This window comes from Taeniopygia guttata, chromosome 2 (genome assembly GCF_048771995.1).
Source record: "Taeniopygia guttata chromosome 2, bTaeGut7.mat, whole genome shotgun sequence".
Classification (NCBI taxonomy): Eukaryota; Metazoa; Chordata; class Aves; order Passeriformes; family Estrildidae; genus Taeniopygia; species Taeniopygia guttata.
The window spans coordinates 87,765,033-87,787,984 of NC_133026.1; the positions used below are offsets into that span (position 1 = coordinate 87,765,033).

Consider the following 22,952-nt stretch of genomic DNA (forward strand, 5'->3'; position numbering starts at 1 on the left):
AGACTGGAAGTTGTAGCCTTGCCTACAGGTATCTACCAACATATTTTAGCACTTGACATCTGCAGTGGTCTTGAACTAGGTTTGGTCAGTTCATGCCCAGAAAGAAGTAACTGTTGAAAAAGCACTTATTTTGACTATACTGGATAATGATAACATGATTTTGGACTAGTTTGGTTTTGTATACAGCCAGTATTAACAGGTTGATTAAGACTTTGGAGACTCAACAATTACATTTTCATTTTAGATGTAGATGTTAAAGAGACCGTGGCAATAGAAAGGTCTTAAATCTCAGGAATGCAGCTTAGTGGAGATTTAAAAGCCAGGTCCATGAGGTGGAACAGGAGAAAATGTTCAAATGGGCCAGCATAGAAAGGGCAGCAGGTCACAAATCCACTATGAGATCCACCTCCATCTCATAGTGGTGGTGCAAGAATCTCTGCTTCCTCCCTCCAGTACAAACCTGCAGGGGAAATAACGCATTGTTTCCAAAGGTGCTGTGAAAACGTGTGCATTGATGAAATCATATTTGGTGCAGTGGAGTCTGCAAGAAACCAAAGTAGAATATAGTAATGTATTGAGCCTGAGGAATCTTTTAGAGAAAGAGAATGGAGTTCAGCAATAAAAACCAAAATGGATTAATGAAGTCAGATGGTTAGGAAGAGCAAAGAAATAATTTACAGGTAGGATGAAGGAGTGAAGGGAAAACTGACAGGAAAGTAGGACTCTTGCCAAATACTGAGAGATGTAAATTGGAGAGTTGAGGCAATTAACTGAAGAAGGTAATTTAGAAGATACATGTTCAGTGACAGAGGGAAATCTGGAAAGCATAAAAGGCTAAAAAGCATCAGATGTGTCAATGTCTAGAGAGTGGTACGTTTGGGATATGCTAAGTTGGAGAGGAAAGCTATTTCAGCAAAAGTGTGTGCAATTTTGGATGTATGGTGTTGGTGCATCATGGGGCAAGGAGAAGGTAATTGCCTTACGTTCTTCTGGCAGAATCACACCTGCAGTTCTGTGCTCAGCAGCAGGTGCTCCATGTGTGAGCGATGGTGAAGACTGACAGAGGGGTAATTCACAGAAAAATAACAAAAGTTTTAAGAGACTGAGAAGACTGTGCCTAGCTTTCTTCAAACACTCTCATAAATACGTATTATAAATACAAATGTTACAGTATTTTGAATGCTGCAAGTGCTTGTGGCTGTAAATAATGATATAAAATACTATTTTGAAAATAAATCTAATAAGGGAATCCCAAGAAAAAAAAACTGGTATAGAGACTTTTGTTATTTTCTGTAAGTCTCCTATGCAAATTTTAAATATGTCCAGTAGAGACTAGCACATGTACTATTAGATTGTATAATCTGCATTGATGGAGGAAAGATATGATGATTGAGTGGAGCTTTTCTTTCCCTGATACCATTTGCTCAATGATGCATTTCTCATTCAGCAGCAGTGAGCTAGAAAGATGTATCTGCAGTCAAATGTTTGGGTTTGGACAAAACCCTATGAGTGCCTTAGTACTTACAGCTTAATTTTACATTCCCTGAGGAACTCAAGGTATCTGAGTTTGAAATTATTTCAGCAGGATTGAGGGGTGACTTTTGGCACTGGAAGCACTGGTTACAGTGACTTACATCCAGCTTCAGTGGTGACTTTCAGACATGTTGGTGATTACTTTGTGGTGCTACATACAGAATTTTTACAAGAAAAAGAAAAAAAAATTAGATTCATAAAGTGATGGCTTACACTTAACAGCTCAAATACAGAATAAAATCATTAAGAAAAATTGCATTTTTCATTAGTACAGATAATACCATTTTAGCACCAGGGATTTCTGTTAGTGGCCACTTTTTTGATGCCTGCTTAATTGCCTCCCTGAAAGACCATAAAACAAATACAGAAATTAATCTTCCCCATCTTAAAGGTAATGACCTTCTCCTTCTCCTTTTCCATTTTTTATCTTTTACTTATTGAAATACAGAATGCAACAAAGTAACTTTTAGAATCACCTTGTCAGTAATACAATCCAAGCCATAAAATGTCAATCAAGCCAGTGTTTGTTCTGTTCTTTCCAGTTTCCACAAACACTGTCAGGGTATTATGAGGATTGACTGTCCTGCCTATTGCTATTATAGTTCCTGTTTTGTTTGCTTGCATTACTGTGATACCTGAGTGCCCTCCCTGGTCACGGAACAAAACTCTGCAAGCAGATGCATAACACAAGATGGATCTCTTCTCTTGTGTTTTTGAAGGAGCAGTCAAGATATTCTCACTAGCCTCAAAAATCAGCAGAAAGGAAGAGAGAGAGTTCCCCTAGCCCGTGGGCACTCTCTACTCCCAAAAACAATCTCCATAGCTGAATGTTCCCACTTTTACCAAACAAAATCTCCTCATGGGTGCATGACTGTAATGAACTGAGATTGCAGAAGGTACTACTTAGTGCTGCTGCTTCAGCATCACAGGTGCAGGGACAAGGGCAGGGACAGAACTGATTTTTGGGTTGGTTTTGGCAGGGAAGGCTGGGAGCTTAGGTGTGAAACTAAATGTAAGCTGGCTACCCATCTGCTATTAAAAAGCTGTGCCCATTGGCACAGCTGCCCAAAAGAATGTTAAATGTATTTGCAGAAGATGCATAATACGGGAATCTCCATTAGAAAAACCATGATTTTTAGATTTCCTCATGCACTACCATATTTGTTAGTAAAAGATCTGCCTCAGTGAGGAAGGCCTTGGACTGTAATGCCTTTCTAAATTAGGGCTGTGGGCATCAGACAGTGACTACTGAAGCATCACCTAGGAACGTGAGATCTCCCATGACAGTGAGGCTAATCCCACATAATTCCAGAACACAAACCAGATTCTCAGTTTACCCAAGGTGACGATTTTTCTTTTCAGGCTAACACATTATGTCATGTTTCCAAAAACTGACTTTTCTTCCAGTCTGAAAAATGCTGATGCCCCACATGCTCCCATGCAAATGCATTGTTCAGAATGGCTTTGTGGAACATGTTATTGGGATCTTCCACGCAAGCATATTCATGAGCTTAGTTAATTATTGGCAACTGTGTCCTCAGGTGAAGGTGAGGAGAGAGAGAGTTGCGTGATGTTATGCCTCCTTATGGATGGGAGAAAGACAACTGGTCTGGGTCTAGAAAACTTTATCAGCACAGCTGTTGTGTGTTGTTGCCAGGACCCATCTTTGTCCCATGATGGGTGTTTCCCCACCATGGAAGGTTGTATTCCTTTCCTTTTGAAGCTGTTTTGTTTGTAGACTCCAGCCCTACTGGTTCTGCCTTGTCCTTGCTTTATAGAAAGCAGGTTAGCATGTGCAATTGGAGCATTGCCTGAAGGAATTTCAGGCTTTAGGATGGAGCCTGTGCTTCATCAGATGTTTTGAGGTGAAAGCATATACTCCTATATTATTTCTTAAATGTGTTTTCCTTCTAGACGTGGCTTTATCTCAGGGATCCTATGAAGTTTTTGTTCCGTTTGCCCCATAGCACTGAAAATAAAAGCTGCATGATAATAGAGCAAGACCTGTGTGTTTCCATGGTCCCACAATAGCTACCTGGTTTTGTTTTGGTTTCCCAGGACTCAGTAATTATTAAACCAACCTCACACTTAGAAAAAGTAATGGAATTTCACGCTTTATGTTTACAGATCAAAGGTTAATCTTTAAACCAAGGTTTGTTGTCATTTGTTAAGCCTCTTGTTTTCTTAAAATTACTGATTTCTTTCTCTTGCTATTCAAAGGACACATGAGATAATTGATTAGGAAATAGGTTTCTTCTACAGCCAGTTTTATATCTAATTTAGTCATTCTTACCATCAAGAGCCCTGCAAAAGCCTTGGCTCACAGGAATTTTTGCTGCCCACCTTTGTTCTGCTGGTGCTGCCTCGTCTTCACTGCAGATGATGCACAATCTGCAGAAATAGCTTTCTGCTCTTTGATGGGTCCGCCACTTCCCAAGTGTTCATTAAGAGCAAAATTCATCACATTCTTGTGAATAAGGTGTTCAAATAACATTATATGCTACATTTCAGCATGAAAGAAACCATCCCCTGTTTTTACCATTGCTTTTCCTCAAGTTATCTGCAATGAATTGGCTTGTTGGTTAGCAATATACTTTACTGATGCTGGGCTGTCTCCCAGGGTTTGTTGGTGAGGTTCAGCTCTTGTTTTATCTACTTGATTAGAAATTTCCTACTAAAGAAAATCATAATGACAACTCTGTCCCCCAGGCTTGAGAATTATCTTCAGGCTATCTGAAATCAGTATGTAGATTTCAAATTTTCCTGGGGTTTTCCAAAACAACTCTTTGAGCACAGGTGTGAGACTCTCCTGCTTGAGATGCGGTCAGCAGGTGGGAATGCCCTTTGGAAGGCATTACCTGAGCTGGGTATGCAACACCATCTGAAACTCAGGCCCCTTTAATGAATTTCAGGATAGGCACGCCAAATTCCTTCCTGTCATTCCTTGAAGGAAAGTTGATACCCGTCTGTTTAGTGCCTACACGTGTATATCAACTTGAAATGCAAATAAACAAATATACCTGTGTGTGTATGAGGATCAATTAGTGGGTGTAGGCAGACACACAGCATTTTGGAGTCATCCAGCATGGGTGTTGTGGCACAACTGTGTCTGGAGAGTGGGTGTTTACATTTTGAGGCCAAGGAACCTGGGTAGCTCTTTCAGCTCTTGCATCAGTCTGCCAGATGGGTTGGCTTGGACCTGTCTTTTTCCCACTGAGTTTTAGTTCTCCGCTTTATAACTTCTTTTTATGCACTTCTTTTTGATCTGCTGTTGAAATGTGATTATGTGAAACTCATTAATTGTTATCATATAACTTTTTTCACTATATTTACGTGTGGATGGTTAGTAAATAAATCAGTCTGAAACTGATGATCAATAGTTACTGCTAATAGTTCCTGAGCACTGGAAAACAGCAAATAGTTCAGGAGTTGTTAGTATATTGTAATAGGCAATTATTTGCTACTGCAGCTAGCTCAAACACTTGTCTGACCTGCACTGAGGCTGAACTTGACATCAGTTGTAGGGCTCCTCTCACCAAATTTGGCATATGTTAGTGTCAGTTTAGGCTGCTGCTTCTGCAGATGAGAAAAAGCAAAAACCCTTGGGATTACACTTCTTCCCTCCTTCTTTAGGAACAAAATATTCTCTACTATCTCTCCCTGGACTGCAGTGAGGGTTGGTTGCCTGACTTACATTGAACTCCTTACTTGTAATGAACCAATGTAAGTGAGAGACATCTTATGCACTTAACTACAACACATTTCATGTCTGGCAGATCTAGAAACATTTTCTAAAGTAGATAAAGCCATTAAGGTAACCTTGGTTAGAAATAATGCTAAAACTTGAATGTCATAAAAATGGTGTTAGGTATCCCATTTAGCAGTAAACTTATTTCATGGTGATATGAGAAACTGTATAAAACAAATATTGGACTGTATAAAGAAACATTAAAGGTTTGGTGAAGTAGCTTCAGTAGTTTGAAGAATGAGGTGAAAAGAGTCCTTTGATTTAATCTGTGGCTGAAAAAGGTTTCTCATCATAATTAAAGACATGATCTGTTGTTACTAGTACTTTCTAGGCGCTTTCTTAGAAAAAGCTAAGGCCCCAGAAAAGTCTGAAATGACCCATTTAAAACCATTCTGTATTTCTATTTTTTTCCAGTAATTTGTATAAAGCAAAACTCTGAAAAAACTCTGAAATGTCCATGTAAAGTTAGTGCTTCTGTCTGGCCCTGTGGCCTTACCTCACATTGCCAAGAAGAATCCCATCTCCCAGGGTAGAGGGAGAGGTGGCATTGGCTTGGATGATTTGAAACTAGCTTATAGAATAAGCTCTAAAGTCACCCTTTGATGAGGGGGAGGTTTGAAGTACTCCATATGATCACAGGGACATTTGCTAGCATGTTCCAAGGAAATGGTCACCAGTCTTACTCAGCAGTATTCACACAGTTCTTTCACTCATTTTTTTGGTAGCTTGTACTCTTAGTTAATAAATAATGAGGTGATGATCGGTCATGTAGAATTCCTGTCCCCACTGAAATCCAAAGCAAAATTCACAGAGAATTCAATGAAACAAGCAGCTTGAGAATCTTTTTATTCTGTGCTCTCCTTTGCTTGTTTAGACACTCCTCATTTCCATGTTGAAAATAGACCATCTTTTTTACCAATGCTACAAACAGTACATTGCTTTTCTGTCCCTAAAGCAATGTTCTCCTATTTACAAGGAAGATATTTTTGCATTTATTACCCATGACCCATCCATTCATTTCTGAAAGAACAGCATCTCTCATTAAGACCCAATATGATCAAATGGATGGGGACAGATTTTGTATTAAGTTGATACTGACAGAGCCTTGGAGGTTCACGACTAGGCCTACATATTCTAATGAAACTTCAGGTATACAAAACCTGAAGCTGTACCATGGACTGAAATACAGTTGCTTGCCCATAGCAACTGAAATAGAATGCTCTCACCCCTAGCAAAATGTCCTTCTACCTCCTCAGAATTTGTTTTATGAAGGTAATTATTTCTGAAAGCTGCAACTGAGAAGAATGGAATAAGTTTTTGAAATAAAACTGCCAGGTGTACTAAGTGGTCAGATAGGAACTACCGGACATGGGGGATTCCCAAGACTTGTCATCTCTGAGAGCCTTGCTCCCTGTATTTCCCATTTAGCAATTACTGTGAGATTGGTAGTTACAGTGATAATATAAAAAATAGTAGGTCTTAAAAATCTGGGGGAATGAGCATCCCAGATTTGTGTCACTGCTAACAAAAAAGCTGCATCTCATTTTAGAACCTACACAGTGTGCTGGTATGGCTCCCTCAGCCACAGGAAAAAGTGTGACCTAAACTCACATATTAAGAGACTATTACAATAATTTAGTTACAAGACAGAAAACTGAAGAGAATCATTTCATACCCATTCTCACAGAGTTGCTTCTCTTCATTGTATGTGAGGAGGTGCAGATATCTCATAGTCTCAAATAGACACTTTGCCAAAAGCATTCCCACAGCTGTGTGAAGTGTAAAGGTCTACTCTACATTGGCCAGCAGAACTGTAGGTTTGTAAAGCAGATACCATTGGAAGATTTGCAGTTCCTGTCTGGATAATATCTGTTCCCAAGTCAGTGTGTACAAGAGTGCAGAATGCCATCTTGAAAGAGCAGTTGGAAGAGAAATAAAAAAGGGAAATGGGAAACAGGAAAAGCAGTTTGAAAATAAACCTGAGAAGGGCCCTCACAGGATTGAGGAGCTTTGTGGCTAAAAGGGCATTGACTTCACTGGGAATAAGGCTATGACTGAAGAATCACAGACCAGTGAGGGTTGGAAAGGACCGACAAAGGTCTCCAGTCTGACCTCCTGAATCAAACAGGTTGCATTGGAGCAGATTACACAGGACCTTTCCCAGGCTGGGTTCTGACACCTTTTAAGAATGATTATTCTCTGGGTGCCTCTTTCAATGTCCAGCCCTCCCCATTGTAATTTTTTCCCTCACATTGTGTAGGAATTTGATATTGTAGCTTGCTGTCCTTATTGTACACTACAGTAAGACTCCCCTGTCACATCTTTTCTTCTTAAGAGCAAATGTAGTTCTCTCAACCTCTCCTCACGTGTCCTGTGCTCTGGTCCCTTGACCAGTTTGGTGGCCCTGCATTGAATTCACCTTAGTGTGTCCTTGTCTGTCTTGTACTAGGAGCCCAAAAGAGGCCCCAACCCTCCAGGCATGCTCTCACAAACAGAATGACAAAGAGCCATTGCCCTAGCCTGCTGGCTACACTCCTGCTAATATAGTCCAGCCTTTGATTGATCAGGGGTGCACTGCGGATGTACTCATTTATTTATGTTGAAGTTCTGAGTTAGGACCCTCGGGACTTTTTCTGCAAAGTCAGTTTTAAGGTAGCAAGTTTTTGTCCAGCTTGCCCTGCTGCATGGGCTTTTCCATCACAGACCTGGGGCTTTTCATCTGACTTCATTCTACCCCCTGAGCTTTCTCCCAGCCCAGTTTTCCAGCCTGTCCAGCAGTGTATTGACTGTTCCCCTCAGTCAGGTGTTGTGTGCAGACTGGCAGAGAGCATAAAGGAATGGTATGCCAGAGTTCATGAAATAGGCAACTTCGTCTCACTGAAAAGTCTTCATGTCTTGTGAGCAGGATGTGAGGAGTTGCAAGCACAAACAGCTTTGTGTTATGAGCTTATAAACAACTGGCAAAAATAACTCAAGGTCACTGGAGGTAGTTCTTTCCTGCAGAGTGAAGTCAGTTTACCACTTTATCATGAGTGTATCACTGGATAGAGTGTTGGAGGACAAAAATTCTACACTTTGGACTGTGTTCCAGGATGGATCACACTGAAGTGTATGGACTGGGTGGGGGTAAGTGGTGTATCATACATCTGTGACAGCTCAACCACCTGAGGCAGTCGTTCATTGTAGAAGTAGATTTCACAATCTTAGTATAGAGGAGGAGTTTATTTTCCTTCAGCTGGTCTCTCCATTACATGATTTCCAGTCTGACGTCACAGCTGCATGATTTGTGTAACATGTCCAGACTATTCATTTTAGTGTTAGTAGTTTCATTTTTGCTACCTGTTGGTTTTATTCACCAAGATTTTCACCTTTGGGATGTTACCAGAACTGCCACATTGTTCCTCTACTGTATGTTCACAGCCACACTTCTCATTATTTTCTTTCCTTTGGTGGAAGATTTTGGGAGCCCAGTAGCAATTCCCAAATCCCTAAAAAGTGATTAGCAATTATTGTTCTCTACGTGCTTAATAGGGAGATTAAGACAGGCCACCAGGTGTTTACAGAATAGTACTCACTAGCATGGAAATTCAGCTCTCACTATTACAAGGAGTAAGGAGGGTAAATTCCTTCCATTGGAGAAACCGGCAATTATTTTAATGCTTGTATTACACCTCATTTTCTCCAGTAGATTGTGCAGTTCTGTTATTTCTTAGCTTTTCATTCCCTGATAGGGGTTTGTCTGTGTTTATAGTAGTGGGATTGATCTGTAACCACGAGATCAGTTTCTGTTAAAAGTGTTTTTCTTGCACGATCACTTGGCTGCAAAGCTGCATTTTTAGTCCATCCCTTTGTATCTAACGTGGCATATTTGTATACAGCAACAATGGAAGGGAGCTATGCTTCACACTGAAGGTTTGAAATAAATGATAGTGAAATAGCTTAGGAACAGCACAAATGCTCTTCTGTAACAAATCGTATCATTCACAGTGTCTCTTTTTTTTCTGTTTCAGGAGGTTGGAAGCATTATCGGAAAGGTCAGAAAATAACTTTATATTCATGTCAAACTATTGAATATCATTTCTCTTTTCTTAGCCCAGGCTAACGGGGATTTTTTTATGCTTCTTTAACAGAAAGGTGAGACAGTGAAGAAGATGAGGGAGGAGGTAAGACAAGCTTTGATATCTTCACTTGCCTTCCTTTCCAGCTCAGAGCACAGTGAGTTCAGCATGTGCAGACCGATGCTGCCATCAAGTGGGCCGATGTTTAACATCCCCATTCTTTGCAAGCAGTGGGGTATAAATATGCTGGCCTAAATTAAACATTGTTGTTAATGTAACCTCCTTATCGCTGCAGCAGTCTGGAGTCTTTCATTCCCCTAGCGATGTGCCTGCTGCTGCCTTATCTCTGGACCAGCTCACAGCATGGTTCTGTGCATCAGATCCACTGTATCTTTCATTAGCATACCAACATCAGTCCTGCACATGGCTTGGCCTCCTGGTAGAGTTTCCAAAAACCTGAAACCAAGCGTTAGACTGACACATGTCAAGTTTGAGGGTAGACACAAGCTTCAGCAGAGCTGGAGCCAGACATGTATAAGCCAGAGCACATCTCTGCCATGTCTTGGCAAAACCTTAGCTTTTCCTCATTTTGAAGCTTTGAGTAGGATATGGGCAGGCTAGACCTGCACACCTGCCATTCCAATCCTTTGAATAGGCTGAAGACAAAGAGGATTAAAACAGGGCACTGCATAAATCTCAGCCTTCCCAGTGTCTGCAGTCTTCTTTCCCTGAAGCAGAGCAAGCTGTGCTATCTTCAGAGGAGTGTGCTCAGGTGGAGTCTACAGACCCACACTGGTCCTGCAAGGCAGCACATCCTACCTGGAGATCCATGTAATTTTTCTGCTTTGAAGCAACTGCTAAAGGTATAAGTCAAAAGATAAATCCTACTGTTTTAAACTTTAGGAGTGCAGTGTATAGAGGATGCCTCAAGAAAAGTCAGCTTGGCTCTAGTAAAGCTGCAGTACATTACTGTGTCAGCTGCTTCCTTGTTTTCTACTCTGATAGAAGGTCTTGGTAGGGAAATGTCAAAGTATTTTAGTAAAGAAAGTTGCAGATATCCATCTTTAAATATACACAAATAGGGATTTCATTGTCAGGCTGACTGAGTTCTGTGCTCCTTTTTTGATGCCATGTTTTCACCAATATTTTCACATGTCTGCTAAGACTTAAAGAAAAAAAGATAAGAAAATTTTTTTTCTGGTGTACTAGGTAAACTTAATTAAACACATTTTAGTGTAGTTATTAATTATGATCATCAGCAGATATCTTTGTACATAAATTGTATGTACAGAAGGGAAGCCATCATTGGAGAGTGCTCCTGACTTCTGAGTAAAACATCTTAGAGAATACCTATGATGCTTGATCTGTCTTTCAAGATAAATATCAAATGTTCTTCTTCCAATCCTGAACCCGGCTGTCATGTAAATGTGGTCAGAAGACACTATTTTTTTGTCTGTTTTTTTTTTTTTTTTAATAATGGAATTGTATGCATCTTTATATCAGCACAGGACTAGGAGGCTGTATCTCCACATGATGATAACTTGGTTGCTCTTTAAATTACTATCTTTTTTGGTACTTCTTTAAAAGCAAAATGCAACTTTTATTTTGACTTCCCCGGCAGATGTGGCAGAGTACATGCCATCTTTATGGTGTGAAATGTAACTCTGTCTTTGGGGAAATGTCAGAGACAATTCTGTCATTGAGGAAATGTCATAGACAACTTCAAGTCTAAGGAAGAGTACAGAAGCCTCAGTTCTGTGCCCAGGTCTGTGGCAGGAAAATTTTTCTATCAGTAGTGTTGAGCCTTGGTTTTTTCCGTTTTACATGAGGATGCTGTCATGTGGAAATGCAGACTCTTGCAGTAGAGCAGCAGCATGGGGTGGTTAAGGACCAGGACACAGCACATCACCAGCTGTGGGGTGACCCTGCAGGCAAAGGGCCAGACTAACCCAGCTTGTCTCACATTTGCTTCAGGCCCTGATCCCCAAGAAGGTCAGTGCCTGTGGGTGAGTTGAGGCTCCAGAGACTTGTTAGGCTGCATTAACATATTTCCAGGACTGAAATCTCAGAAAACGCGTAGGGTGTCTCTTACCTGAAGCAGACTTGATCATTACCTACACTAAGATACTCTTAAATATATATTAAACAATGTATAAATTTCTTAACATATAAAACCCCCTGGTTGAGACATTTTCTCTGCACTGCCGATGACATAAGAGATATTTGAGAGCAGCCTGGCTTCTCTAAGACACTTCTGGTTTTCTAACTCTATCCATCAGGCTCCTTGCCCTATGGACACAGTACTGTTGGTGTGTCCTGTCCTAACACTAGTCCTTTAAAGGGATGCTCAGTGCATATTGACTGGCTGCCTTCACATGAGGCACATCTACAAGGAGCCTTCTCCACGGTGCAAAGCAAGGCCCCAGTAGAGAGGCAGAGAAGCCAAGCCCCACCTTTGGGGCTCCAAACCAGAGAGGTGCGTCGTTCCTGGGAAATGCTGGTGCTCCCTGGAGACAACCACCTTGTCTTAAATTCTGCAGCTCCAGTCCTACTTAAGGTTAATCCTGCAAGAAGGAAGGAAAAAGACTTGATTATGCAATTATTTGCAACTTTGAGTTACAGAGGTGCTATTTGCATACTGGAAAGAAGGCTGCAGAAGTATTTACCCAGACAGAATCCGGCTTCCCGCAGTTACATGAATTTTTGGAATGTGATCAGTTTATGCTGAAATTATATGATGTTGGGGCTGCAGTTGTAGGGTAGGAAATTAGATGCCTCAAGGTATTCCTTCCCAAACTATATCCCTAATCCTACTTAGTTTGCTCCCTGGGAGGTATAACTTTGAAAAATATTTGTTCCTTTTGACAGAGTGGTGCTCGAATCAATATTTCAGAAGGCACTTGTCCAGAGAGAATTGTGACAATAACAGGTCCAACAGATGCAATTTTTAAAGCTTTTTCTATGATTGCACTAAAATTTGAAGAGGTAAGCAAATAATTTTTTTTCTCTCTTCAAGTGGAAATACAAACACTGAATTTTCTCATGTTTGCTTTAATGTTAAATAGGATTTGTTTAATGTTCTATTTAATAGCAATGAAAATGGTTATATTTTCATAAATGCTTTTGGCAGCAATGCTGAAGAAAAATAATGGGTCAATTTACAAGATGTTTGATAATTTCTTTTGCTTTTTGGAGACTTCAGGGAAAAGCAAATGCTTCTAGTAATGTGTACTAATGATAGGAAAACATGTCTTGGAAAAATTCTATTCCCATTGTGGGTTTGATTTGAAAAGAATAATTGCCTAACTTTTAACTGGTTTTGTATGAATCTAGTTGGTATTGATGTAAATGTTATATATGTAAAAATGAATATATAACTCATTTAACTAGAAATTTCATTTTTAAAAAAAACAAGCTATATGTTTACCAATTACCACATTTAAAGCTTGTCTTTTAAAATCAGTTGAAGTAAAGGCACTCAGAGTAAGTAAGGCAGGAGCTCAAATCACTATAAACTAAGTGTTCTGTGCAGATATGTGTCTTAATTGCAGAGATTTCATTCAGTTTTGTGGACCAGCTACAATTAGATATGGTCACCATTTTAATGGAGAACCTCACAGAAAAGGCAGCAGAGTATAGAACATGAACCCTGGAGGATTTACCTCCCTCTACTTTTGAAAGTCATATGTTTAGTCCAGGCAGCTCTCCTGTCCTCGCTGGAGAGGCAGATGTCCCTGCAGGAAGCGGTTCACCTTCTCCTAGTGGAGGAGCTTGCAGACAGGTAGACTGAGTCACCTGCAGCTGAAGCAAAGGGCAGGGTCTCTCCAGAGAATAATATCCCTCTAGTTTAATCCGTTCTCTCCAGAGAATGGATTAAACAAGAGGGATGTTAATCCCTTTCTTAAGAGTTCTTATTTCTCCAAGTCAGCAAGGCAAGTCTCCACATCTCCCCATAGCCCAGAGAGATGGTGGAATATATGAGAATTGTCAATGTGTACCTTTATTTACACATGGCAAATGTTCAAGTTTAGAGCAACACGACTAGAGGAGAGCTCATAAGTCACCAGATGCAGTTGTCTTCTGGAATCAACTGTATGTCTTGAATTTGTAACTTCACAACATGATCAAAAACTAGTTAGATTTTTTTTTCTATTTGCTGATACTGGGTCCGCAACTTCAGGTCTCTAATAATTAGACACCTTCTTTTCATTCCTTGCCTGAATTTGTTAATGAACAGTTCATGCAGCTTTGTTTCTATGCCAGCACCGGCCCTTAGTTTAGATCATTCTTGCCTTTCCATCCCTGAGGATTCCCTTTCTAGATATGTATTTAGAAACTAATTTTATCCCACACACCTTTGCTTTTGTCAGAGAGTGATCCAAGCACAGTCTTTCAGAGGATGCATTCTCCACCCCTCTCATGACTCTAGCAGTCCCTTTCCACCTTTTCCTGGTTACATTTTATGTTTAATGTCTGAGTTAATTGTGGACAAGTTGCAAATGAAGTTCCACAAAGGCTTATTTAATGGTATTAACAGTCCCCTGTCCTACCTACCACCCTGTCATATCCCTGCCTCTGCTGGAAATGCCTCACCTCCTACTAGTTTAATGCTTTGCACACACCCTTGCTTTGCCTAGTGGGTGTCCCTAGCTCCTGCTGAGGTGTTTCCACCTCTTCAGTTATGACAAACATTCCTATCAGGCTCCAGAGAAATTACCTTTCTTTTAATACTGCAGGTTTTAATCCCATTTATATTTCTTTAATCCTTCATGGGTTTTCAGATCTTCCTGCGTGATATTCCAGACTTTCAGTATGTTGATAAAATGTCCTAGTTTTGTGGCATGGCATGTTTTATAAAAATGCTTGGGGAGTTTTTTGCCAGTTATTAATGAAAAAATGATTTTGAGGTTTAAGCCTGCAGAACCACAAGTAATACTATCTAACCCAGTTTCAAAACCTCCTATTGTCATCTCTTTCTCCTCTTCATCTCTTACTCATCATGGACCAATCTCTGTTTCTTCTAGTTTAAGAGGTAACTTGGTGCACAGTGCCATACCCTCCAGTCCAGGGAATCCTGGAGAGAGCAGTGTCTCTGCTCTCTATAGGGAAAACATGCTGCTCATCCTGTAAAATGCTGAGAGAATCATTAGCCCAGATAATCCCTGCCAGTTCCCACCAAAATGAATACCCAGTGGAAATAATGCTGCATTTTTCATACAAACATCAAACATTGCACGGCTTTAGATCCCCAGCCCACCACCTAACACAACATAGTCTTTGAAAGTGCTGTAGGTAACAATAGGCACAGAAAGCTGAAATTCAGGCGTCTGGCTGGATTTTGCACTTATTTGCACTTGCAGGTTTTAGGAGGTAGCCTGGGCTCTTCATATGAGCATTAGCAAAGGAGTACTGGCAATCTCTGCAGATAAAGTACTGCTCTGAAATATCTGTATTTAGTTTTAACATAATTGGTTTGTGGTATATTTAAAAGAACAGCAATAAAGAAACATGTATCTATAATACATATTGTATATATAATGCATTATATATATAATCAGGTTTCTGATAAATCTTCCTGCCAATAAAATGAGATAACTGTAATGCTCTGGAGGCAAAATAAAGTGCTGTTTCAAAAATTACAAATTAGCTAGCTACCAAGTGCTATTTTTACTGCATATATTTTTGCTTTTTCTTCAGCCATTTAAAATATTCAGTCCAGCTTTGGTTATTGCAGCTATGTTGAAACAGAATAAAAATGATGCATATGTGAGACTGCTGCTTTGAGAGATTGTTTTGGTATTTGTCATGCATGAAGACCTTGGATCTTTAACTTCCACCCTACAGCTGTATACCTAGAGATAAGCAGGAAGTCCTGGAATGCTTTTCTAATGTTAGTAAAAATTTCAAAATATGTCAGATAGATAGAAAAATTTGAAAAGTTGGGTTTGTCTTGTTATTCTGTAGCCTTATAGAACTCTGTTTTGACAGCCTTCCTAATGGAAGTTGCTTTTCTATCAGTCTTATAGTTAATTTACAAGGTAAGTAGGTATTTACATGAATACCTAAAGTGTTCACTGCAGGGGAGAGAGTTAGAAAATGACAGTAACCCAGGCAGACAATTGGAATTGCAAGAGGGGACATTTTAGTGCAGTCATTTTTGGACTGGAAGTTGAGACCCAAGAAACACAGTTGTAATTTCACTGAGTGGGGCAGCTCCTTTGCTTGTAAGTCTGCATAATCCTCTGAAAGCACATGGTACTGAAGCACTGGAATAACCAGCAGGCACAGCTCAGTAGCCAGACTTTCTCCAGATGAATAAGAAAAGGAATTTTGGAATCCTTGTTCGTCTGTAAACATTTATGAAGCACTTGTTCGGCTCTAGGAAGAAGAAGAGAAAAGGAAGGTGACAAAAGCAGTTAGGGTGATACCTTTCTGACAAATGTAAATTCTTGCCAGTACAACTGTGATCAGTCCTTCGGTGGTCATTGCCAAGGTAGGAGCATCCTCACAGAATCCTCCTTGCTGTGGAAATTGGACAGTTTATCATTTCCTTTGAAACCAGAAAAGAAGAACTTTGTTATATTTTTTTTCCTTGGGGGTTTGGTAGAATTCTGAGCTGCCAGGTTAGTTTGTCTTGGAAGCCTTATGTGCTATGATCCCAGGATGCCAAGAGCTTCTGTTGGCTCTTAAGCACTTCCAGGCTCCAACTTAGCCTGTCCTGGCTGAGGAGCAGCCCACCAAGCAGGGAGAAAGCCACACAAGGTCCAGCTGTAGTGTCTGCCAGTGTCCTGAAGAAATGGATGCAATGTCACAAAAAGTTAGAGGTTTAGTAAATAGAAATCTCCCAGGTTAAAAGATGACTGTTCTGTGGGAAAGTCTTGAGCCATCCCTACTCAGAAGCCTGAAGTTCTGAGGGGGATTTTTTTTCTGCTTATTTCTCCTTTTTTTTTAAGCTGGAATAATTCATGTATGCACTCCATGCTGCTGAGCCTCCATGTTTAGATTTCTTAAATAGTGAGGACAAAAGAAAGATAACAGTGGCTTCCAGTTCCTGCAAAGTGCTTTTGAAGGCAGAAATTTCAATGAAGGCTTTTAGACCAGGCTGCATTTGATATGGAAGTAGGAGACATGATTAAGTTTTGTGCTGTGTGGCTGAAGAGGATTATTCACCTACGTGTGCCTCCACCTGAGACAAACATGATATAGCAAGATGGCATCTTCCAGCTGAAAAATTGGCGTAACTTTATCTCAAATACATAGGTACTGCAAAATTCTGTAATCCCCCTGGCTTTATTTTGGATTGCAGTCTCTCACTGACAGAGCCACTAAACAGATATAAGTTTCTACTGCCTGGCAGAGGAATGATTTGGTAGCTGTCTGGTCACATGCAGCAATGCCTTGTTCCATTTGAGATTTTATTTTCTTCTCTTTTAAGCTAATTAAGGTCATACCAAGCCATTTCTTGGATGGAAGAATGCTGTCATCAAAACTGGGGAGGTACTGTAGGAATCAGTGCTGGTGTCACTGGGCTCCCACACTGGTTCAGTGAGATGTGCAGAGTTGCTTGAAGTGCTGAGTAGTTTTGTTGTTGATTGGTTTTTTTTATAATTTGGGGTCCTGATTGTACAATAGAGGCACTTTTTTTTGGTTGGTTGGTTGGTTTTTTTGGGGTTTTTTTGTTTGTTTTTGTTTTTTGTTAAAGTGATAGAAGCATAGGAAATCATATAAGTTCTGTCTGATGGAGCTCTTGAGTCTTCTCAGCTCATAGCTAGTGTTACCAAAACTCTCTGAGATTCTCATGAGTTGTTGAGCAGCTACAGTGCAGCTTGTGGCTTTTTATTTTTTCATCCTAAGTTTCTTTCCTCAAAGCATCCCACTGATCAGTGGGAAGATAAGTGGGAAGATAAGCTTTATCTTTTCCTCTGTGATGAAGTCTTTAGAGGGATTGTTTTGTCTTGCCTACAAGATCTTGAACAAACAAAATATATTTGAAACAATTTAAACCTTGCAACGAGTAGTGTATTGAAGTGTTTACTGAAGTGTGTAATGTAGTATCATTGGACAGTTAGATATATGGATATATGTTTCATTACCTGGACACAGGCAAGTACTGTTCTGCTGAGCTTTTTGTACTCTGGTTATGTAACCATGATGGAAAAGATTTCAGAAATTATGTGTGCTACAAATATTTATGGACCTGCTACAAGAGAGAAATTAAATCTAGAGGGTAGCAGAAGACTTACCAAAATCATCTGATTTTCTCTGCTTCACATTATTCACATGTTCTTTGTCATTCCTTTTTTTAACTATTTTCCTTTGACTCCAATCTGGGAAGAGATGTGTAAAATATAAAGACATATTATACAGTATAAATTTGCTAACTGAGGTGGTGAAAAAGAGACCAAAACAGACCAAAACAGGTTTTGGAGGACTGTGAATCAAAAGCCTCTTTGCCTTTTCCACCTGTTTTGGTGGTCTAATGGTAGACACCACCTTCCCCTCCTAGTCCTGCCCTCCAGTCCCACAGCACGCATCTTGCAATGCCGGACATCCGAAGGGTTCCTCTGGCACAAGCTGCTTCATGCTTACAGTGTGTCACCGGCAGAGCTGAGGTGGGCTTTCCTTGGCACAAAAACCAGCCACAGCTGGTTACACACTCCCCAGCTCTCCACAGACAGCCTGGGCATTTGCTCTGAGCCCTTCAGTGCTCCCCAGGAGTGGCAAACCCCCACTAACACTCACTGACACTGTGATTACAGGACATCAACGCTTCGATGACAAACAGCTCGGTGACAAGCAAACCACCCGTAACACTGCGGCTCGTCGTCCCAGCAAGTCAGTGTGGATCTCTCATAGGAAAAGGAGGTTCCAAAATCAAAGAAATCAGGGAGGTAGGTCTTGGGATGTGTGGTGGGGACACTGGCTAGCTCAGCACACTTTGCTGATCACACCAACATGAGCACGTGCCGACTGAAAAGCCCGGAAAAGCCTTTCTCTGGGAGAAGCAGGGGGCCCAGCACAGCTGGTGTTGTACTTTTCTTGACACTAAAGACCATGTGTGAAACAGAGAAACAGCTTTACAGTGTATAAAGTCTTTCATGCACAATTAAGCAAAGCAACAGTGACAAATGGCTCTTCAAATTTCTATTCCAGCACAGATCCCTGCCCAGCAATACTCAGAGGACCCCAAGTCAAAGAGCTGCAGCCATTTCCAAATTAGTTACCACCCTTACAGTCAGAGAAAAGCCCAAGAAACACTGTGATTCCAGGCTAGTAAATCTACTTTCTAGGAAAGTGTGATTTTCATGCTCCTTCCTTGTTTCTCTTTAATGACACTGGGCCACAAGTGACCTGATTTGATGCGTTCCAGACACATGCAGAATTTATTTTTAGTCCAGACTTTAGCTAGAGGTACTCATTCAGTGTGCTGAGACACCGTTTTGTCTAACCAAAAAATGCAAAAAGCACCATACAGTGCCTGTTTGAACTCTTCCATGCATGACTGTTAACAATATAGCACATGCCCAGCCAAGGATCTGGAGTTTGTAATCACTCACAGGTACATCCTCAGTTATATGGGGAAAATCTGAATAGGGCATTTCAGAAAAAATGGATTATTTTTTCCGGAGGAAGTGACAATATTCCTTTGAAATTTGAAATCATTCCAACATGAAGTGTTGAATACTAGGATACCATATTGATCCATTTTTGTAATTTCCCTATGTCGATGCAAAAGGCTTTTGACACGCTCTACAAAGTTGAAACTCTGATTTTTTTAATCTAAAATGTGGATGCAAGACAGTAGGTTTTATGGAGCTTTTAAGTTGATTTTTTTGTTGTATTAAAATAGAAGCAGGCATGAGTGTGAACTGTGTGCTAGTGATTGCTTAGCTCTAGGTTTTACAGCTGTCCATACTTTGGATTTTCTATTAAATATTGGTAACTTCACTCAGAGCACTGTGGGAATGTGCCCAGGACTTAGGTTTGTAAAGGTGAGATTGGTCTATTGGTTAAATGAAGTGACTGAAGTGATTATCCCAGTCAGCAGAGTTTCAGAAGCAATTGCCTGTAGTCTGGTACAAGGAAGTAAAAGGATAGTTTTTGGCCAAATAGGTGTTTTGATAAAGCTAATGTAGTGAGAAGTCACACTGCACATCTTCCTGAGCATAAGGGTAATGGACAAAATATTACTTGTTTATTGCTACTGATAAACGACCAAAGTCAGAGAATAAACAAGATAAGCACTGGGAGTAAATGCATAAATGACTCTGGTACTTGGCAGCCTTTTGTGCTGGATGTACAGATACCAAGGAATGTACATTATAAAGCAAATACCAGGAAAGAGGGGGAAATCAAGGAGCATCCAGCCCAAGATGTGGTCTAATTTCATCATACAACACACTGAGCAGTTGCAAAAGGAGGAGTCTTTTGTGTCCAGTCATGCACTCAGGAACAGCATATAGGGTTGCAGTACTTTGTGAAATTGTGAAAAAAAAAAAACCAAAAAAAACTAAAAGCATGAGGGACTGATCAAATTACTGTGAAATTCTGAAGTCTGTTATAGGACATGGAATTGATACTTTGGCCTTAAACAGCACTAGTGAATAGATGATTAAATCAGTACATTAATCAGTCTTCGGAAAGAAGGATAGCACGTGTTGTGTATAACTAGCAGGAAAACAAATTAACTCGTTGCTGAGTGATGCAAAGTCAATGGTTGCTGAAAATACTTGTATTTTAAAGCCCAAATACTGCATTGGAATAACAGTCAGGAATAGATCTTTTGTGCAATATCTTAAAGAGCTTATTCAATATCAAATGCCTGGGTTTTTCTCTATTCACTGAAAAGGTCTTCTATGTTTGTGTAATGATATCAAGGGTTGTTTGGGCCTCCTGTATTTTTTTCTTTCTCTTTTTTTTTTTTTTTTAATAAGACACACTAGTGCCAAGATCAAATTTTAAAAACATTGCAAAAAATCCCCAAAAGTGGCTCATTACTTTCTTGGGTTCATTAATGAGCTAGAAGTTGATAATATGCATGTATTTAATCAACACTAATTATGACTTAGAAGTGCTTCTGTACCATTTAGCATAAGGAAGCCACAAATTTCAACAAGAGACACAAGTCAGCCATCAGTAGATTAAAGAGCCATTTATCGGTAGATTAAAGAGTGACTCATTTGATTAGCTGAGCTTCTTCAATTATTGGGCTTTTTTTCTTTGTTTTTTTTTTATTATTGAAGAGTACTTCATTTCGCCCTTTCCACTTTTTCGTCAGCATTGCAACTGTCTGTCTTTGAGAGAGTTAAAATGCTTTTCCTGAAGTTTAGGTCACAGTTTTATTCCCTAAGAGCTACTGAGAACTAACCTCCCTGGGGTGGTAGCACTGGCAAACTGGCTTGAGAAGCCAAATTCATGTCCGGGATAAGAGTTTCCATACGTGTTCTACCACGTCCAGCACGGAAAGGACAAAAAGTTTAGGGGCGCACCCCCTCCGTTGTCTCAGTGAATGACTGGGCAGGTGCCATTGCCTGCATGGCAGTGACGGTGTCTTTGCTCTGTCTCTGCTGAAGTCCACAGGAGCCCAGGTGCAGGTGGCAGGGGACATGCTGCCCAACTCGACGGAGCGCGCGGTGACCATATCCGGCACTCCCGACGCCATCATCCAGTGTGTGAAGCAGATCTGCGTGGTGATGCTGGAGGTAAGTGGGCACCCTGCATGTCCCTTCTCTCTCAGGAGATGCTCAAATACATTATTAATAATTGTCAATTGCCATGGGTTCCCCTGGGGTGCTACCTGCCCTTCCTGTGCCAGGGATTTCCAGAAGCTCTGTTCTCCTGGTGTTGATGAGCCTCTTGCAGCAAGGTTTAGCAGTCAAAGGCTGTCATGACATTGTTGAACAACAACCAGGTCCAGAACAGAGCTGCAGTCATTCTGAAAGAAGCACATTTTATTCTGATGTAGAATAGGGCACAAAACATCCACATGTTGTTTAAAACAGAAATAATTCTGACCAGCCAGGACTTTTTGCTTCCTTAGGGTCAGGCCATTGCATCAGATCAATAATTTACATCTTGATGGCAGTTTTTTAGCCCTTACATTTGATACACAAAATAAATTTATATAAAAATCTGGGCATTTTAACCCTTGCTGAAAATGCCCATAATTTCCAAGCCATTGACCATTTACAAAATTGTGCCCATGTTTCCTGAAATACCTTAACATGCTTAATGAAGCTTCATAGCTTCATCTGACAGTGGTAGTAATGAAACCACAGGTGTCACCATTCCCGTTTTTGGCCATGCACTCAGGTCCTCAGCTCTTCCCTTGTAGCCCAGACAGGAGGCCTCAGCATGCTTTTGGTCTGATGGGGTGGATGGTGGGGTGGATGGGAGGGTGGGCTGGGCTGGGTTATCTGCTTGCCTTGTTGTCTGAGGTGACCAATATTTATAAAAAGAGATATCTTTTTAATACAAGCTCTTCTTCGTTTCACATTTTGACCACTTTGTGTTTTTGTCTGCAGTCCCCACCCAAAGGTGCCACCATCCCCTACCGTCCCAAACCTGCCTCTGCACCTATCATTTTTGCAGGTGGCCAGGTAAGAGCAGACACCATTTTGGCTTCAGCTGGAAACCACACCGTCCTGGCCCAGCCTCAGCCAGCGCCTGTTAGTTTTCAACTTTTACTCTTTCTTGCCTGGTATAGTATTGATGTGCTTTGTCTACTGTGTGTGCTTACAGTTTGCAAGATAGGAGAACACTGCATTGCAAACTCTATGCAAAATTATGACAACCTGGTATTTTACCAAGATTTGACATTAACTTCTGTAATTAAGAAAGGTTTGCCTTTCTGCAGATTGAGAGGTGTCCAAATCAGGAGCTCCTTGAGTGGGGCAGCCCTGCTTATTGTAGTGGTTGAGGGCTTTTTTCCTTAATTTGCAGCTTCACTAGTAGTATGAGCAGTTTAGTCAATTTTCAGAGGTGATGAAACAGCAGGACATTTCTGCTAATGAAAAGTTTAATTTTTCTCTCATAGTTTTCATACTTTTTGGGACCAAATAGTGCATTTTTCAGTTAGGATTTACACACACATAATTTCCACTGCTTGTAGTCCCTCAGGACCAAGAAGCAATGCAATTCTGAGGTGACTACAACTACTTATATGCAAGTGTAGACCTACCAAACCACGATGTAGAACAGCCTGATTGATAACACAAGAACAGCATTCCTGTTTCTTTTTTATGTAAAGAAGTTTTGATGACTCCTCCTTCACCTTAAGCTGTATCATTCAGGCTGTATCTCATCTGCCTTTTAAGACCCACATGCAATTGGTCTTCTGTGTCTGTTAGTAATGTCTGAAATGGGTCTGCAGTGTGTGACAGAGGCATAGCAGGAATGCTCTCCATCATCCATTGCAGGGGGGATGCAGCTTGCACTGAAGAGCCAATGACTAACAGAGCTGACAAATATCCTAAAAACAACATGGGAGGGTCACAAGGGGACCAGTGTAGCCGCCAAGCTTCAAGCGAGTGAGATCGAGCGGGGGAGTGAGATGCTGCAAGCCCTGCCTAACTCAAGGGGAAATCGACCCTATAAAGCCAGCCTAGAGGAAG

At 40.6% G+C, this 22,952-nt stretch overlaps 1 protein-coding gene across 37 annotated transcripts in view; it reads left to right on the plus strand.

The window, feature by feature from the left end:
- LOC100223410 (poly(rC)-binding protein 3) overlaps positions 1–22,952 on the plus strand; it is a 499,051-nt gene that overhangs the window by 441,827 nt on the left and 34,272 nt on the right. For all 37 annotated transcript variants that reach the window (XM_072924405.1, XM_072924404.1, XM_041714247.2 and 34 more), the window contains 6 exons: positions 9,292–9,315; positions 9,412–9,444; positions 12,208–12,324; positions 18,099–18,230; positions 20,913–21,041; positions 21,864–22,007. In XM_072924405.1, coding sequence (XP_072780506.1) covers positions 9,292–9,315; positions 9,412–9,444; positions 12,208–12,324; positions 18,099–18,230; positions 20,913–21,041; positions 21,864–22,007 — 579 coding nt within the window. The remainder of the gene's footprint in view (positions 1–9,291; positions 9,316–9,411; positions 9,445–12,207; positions 12,325–18,098; positions 18,231–20,912; positions 21,042–21,863; positions 22,008–22,952) is intronic.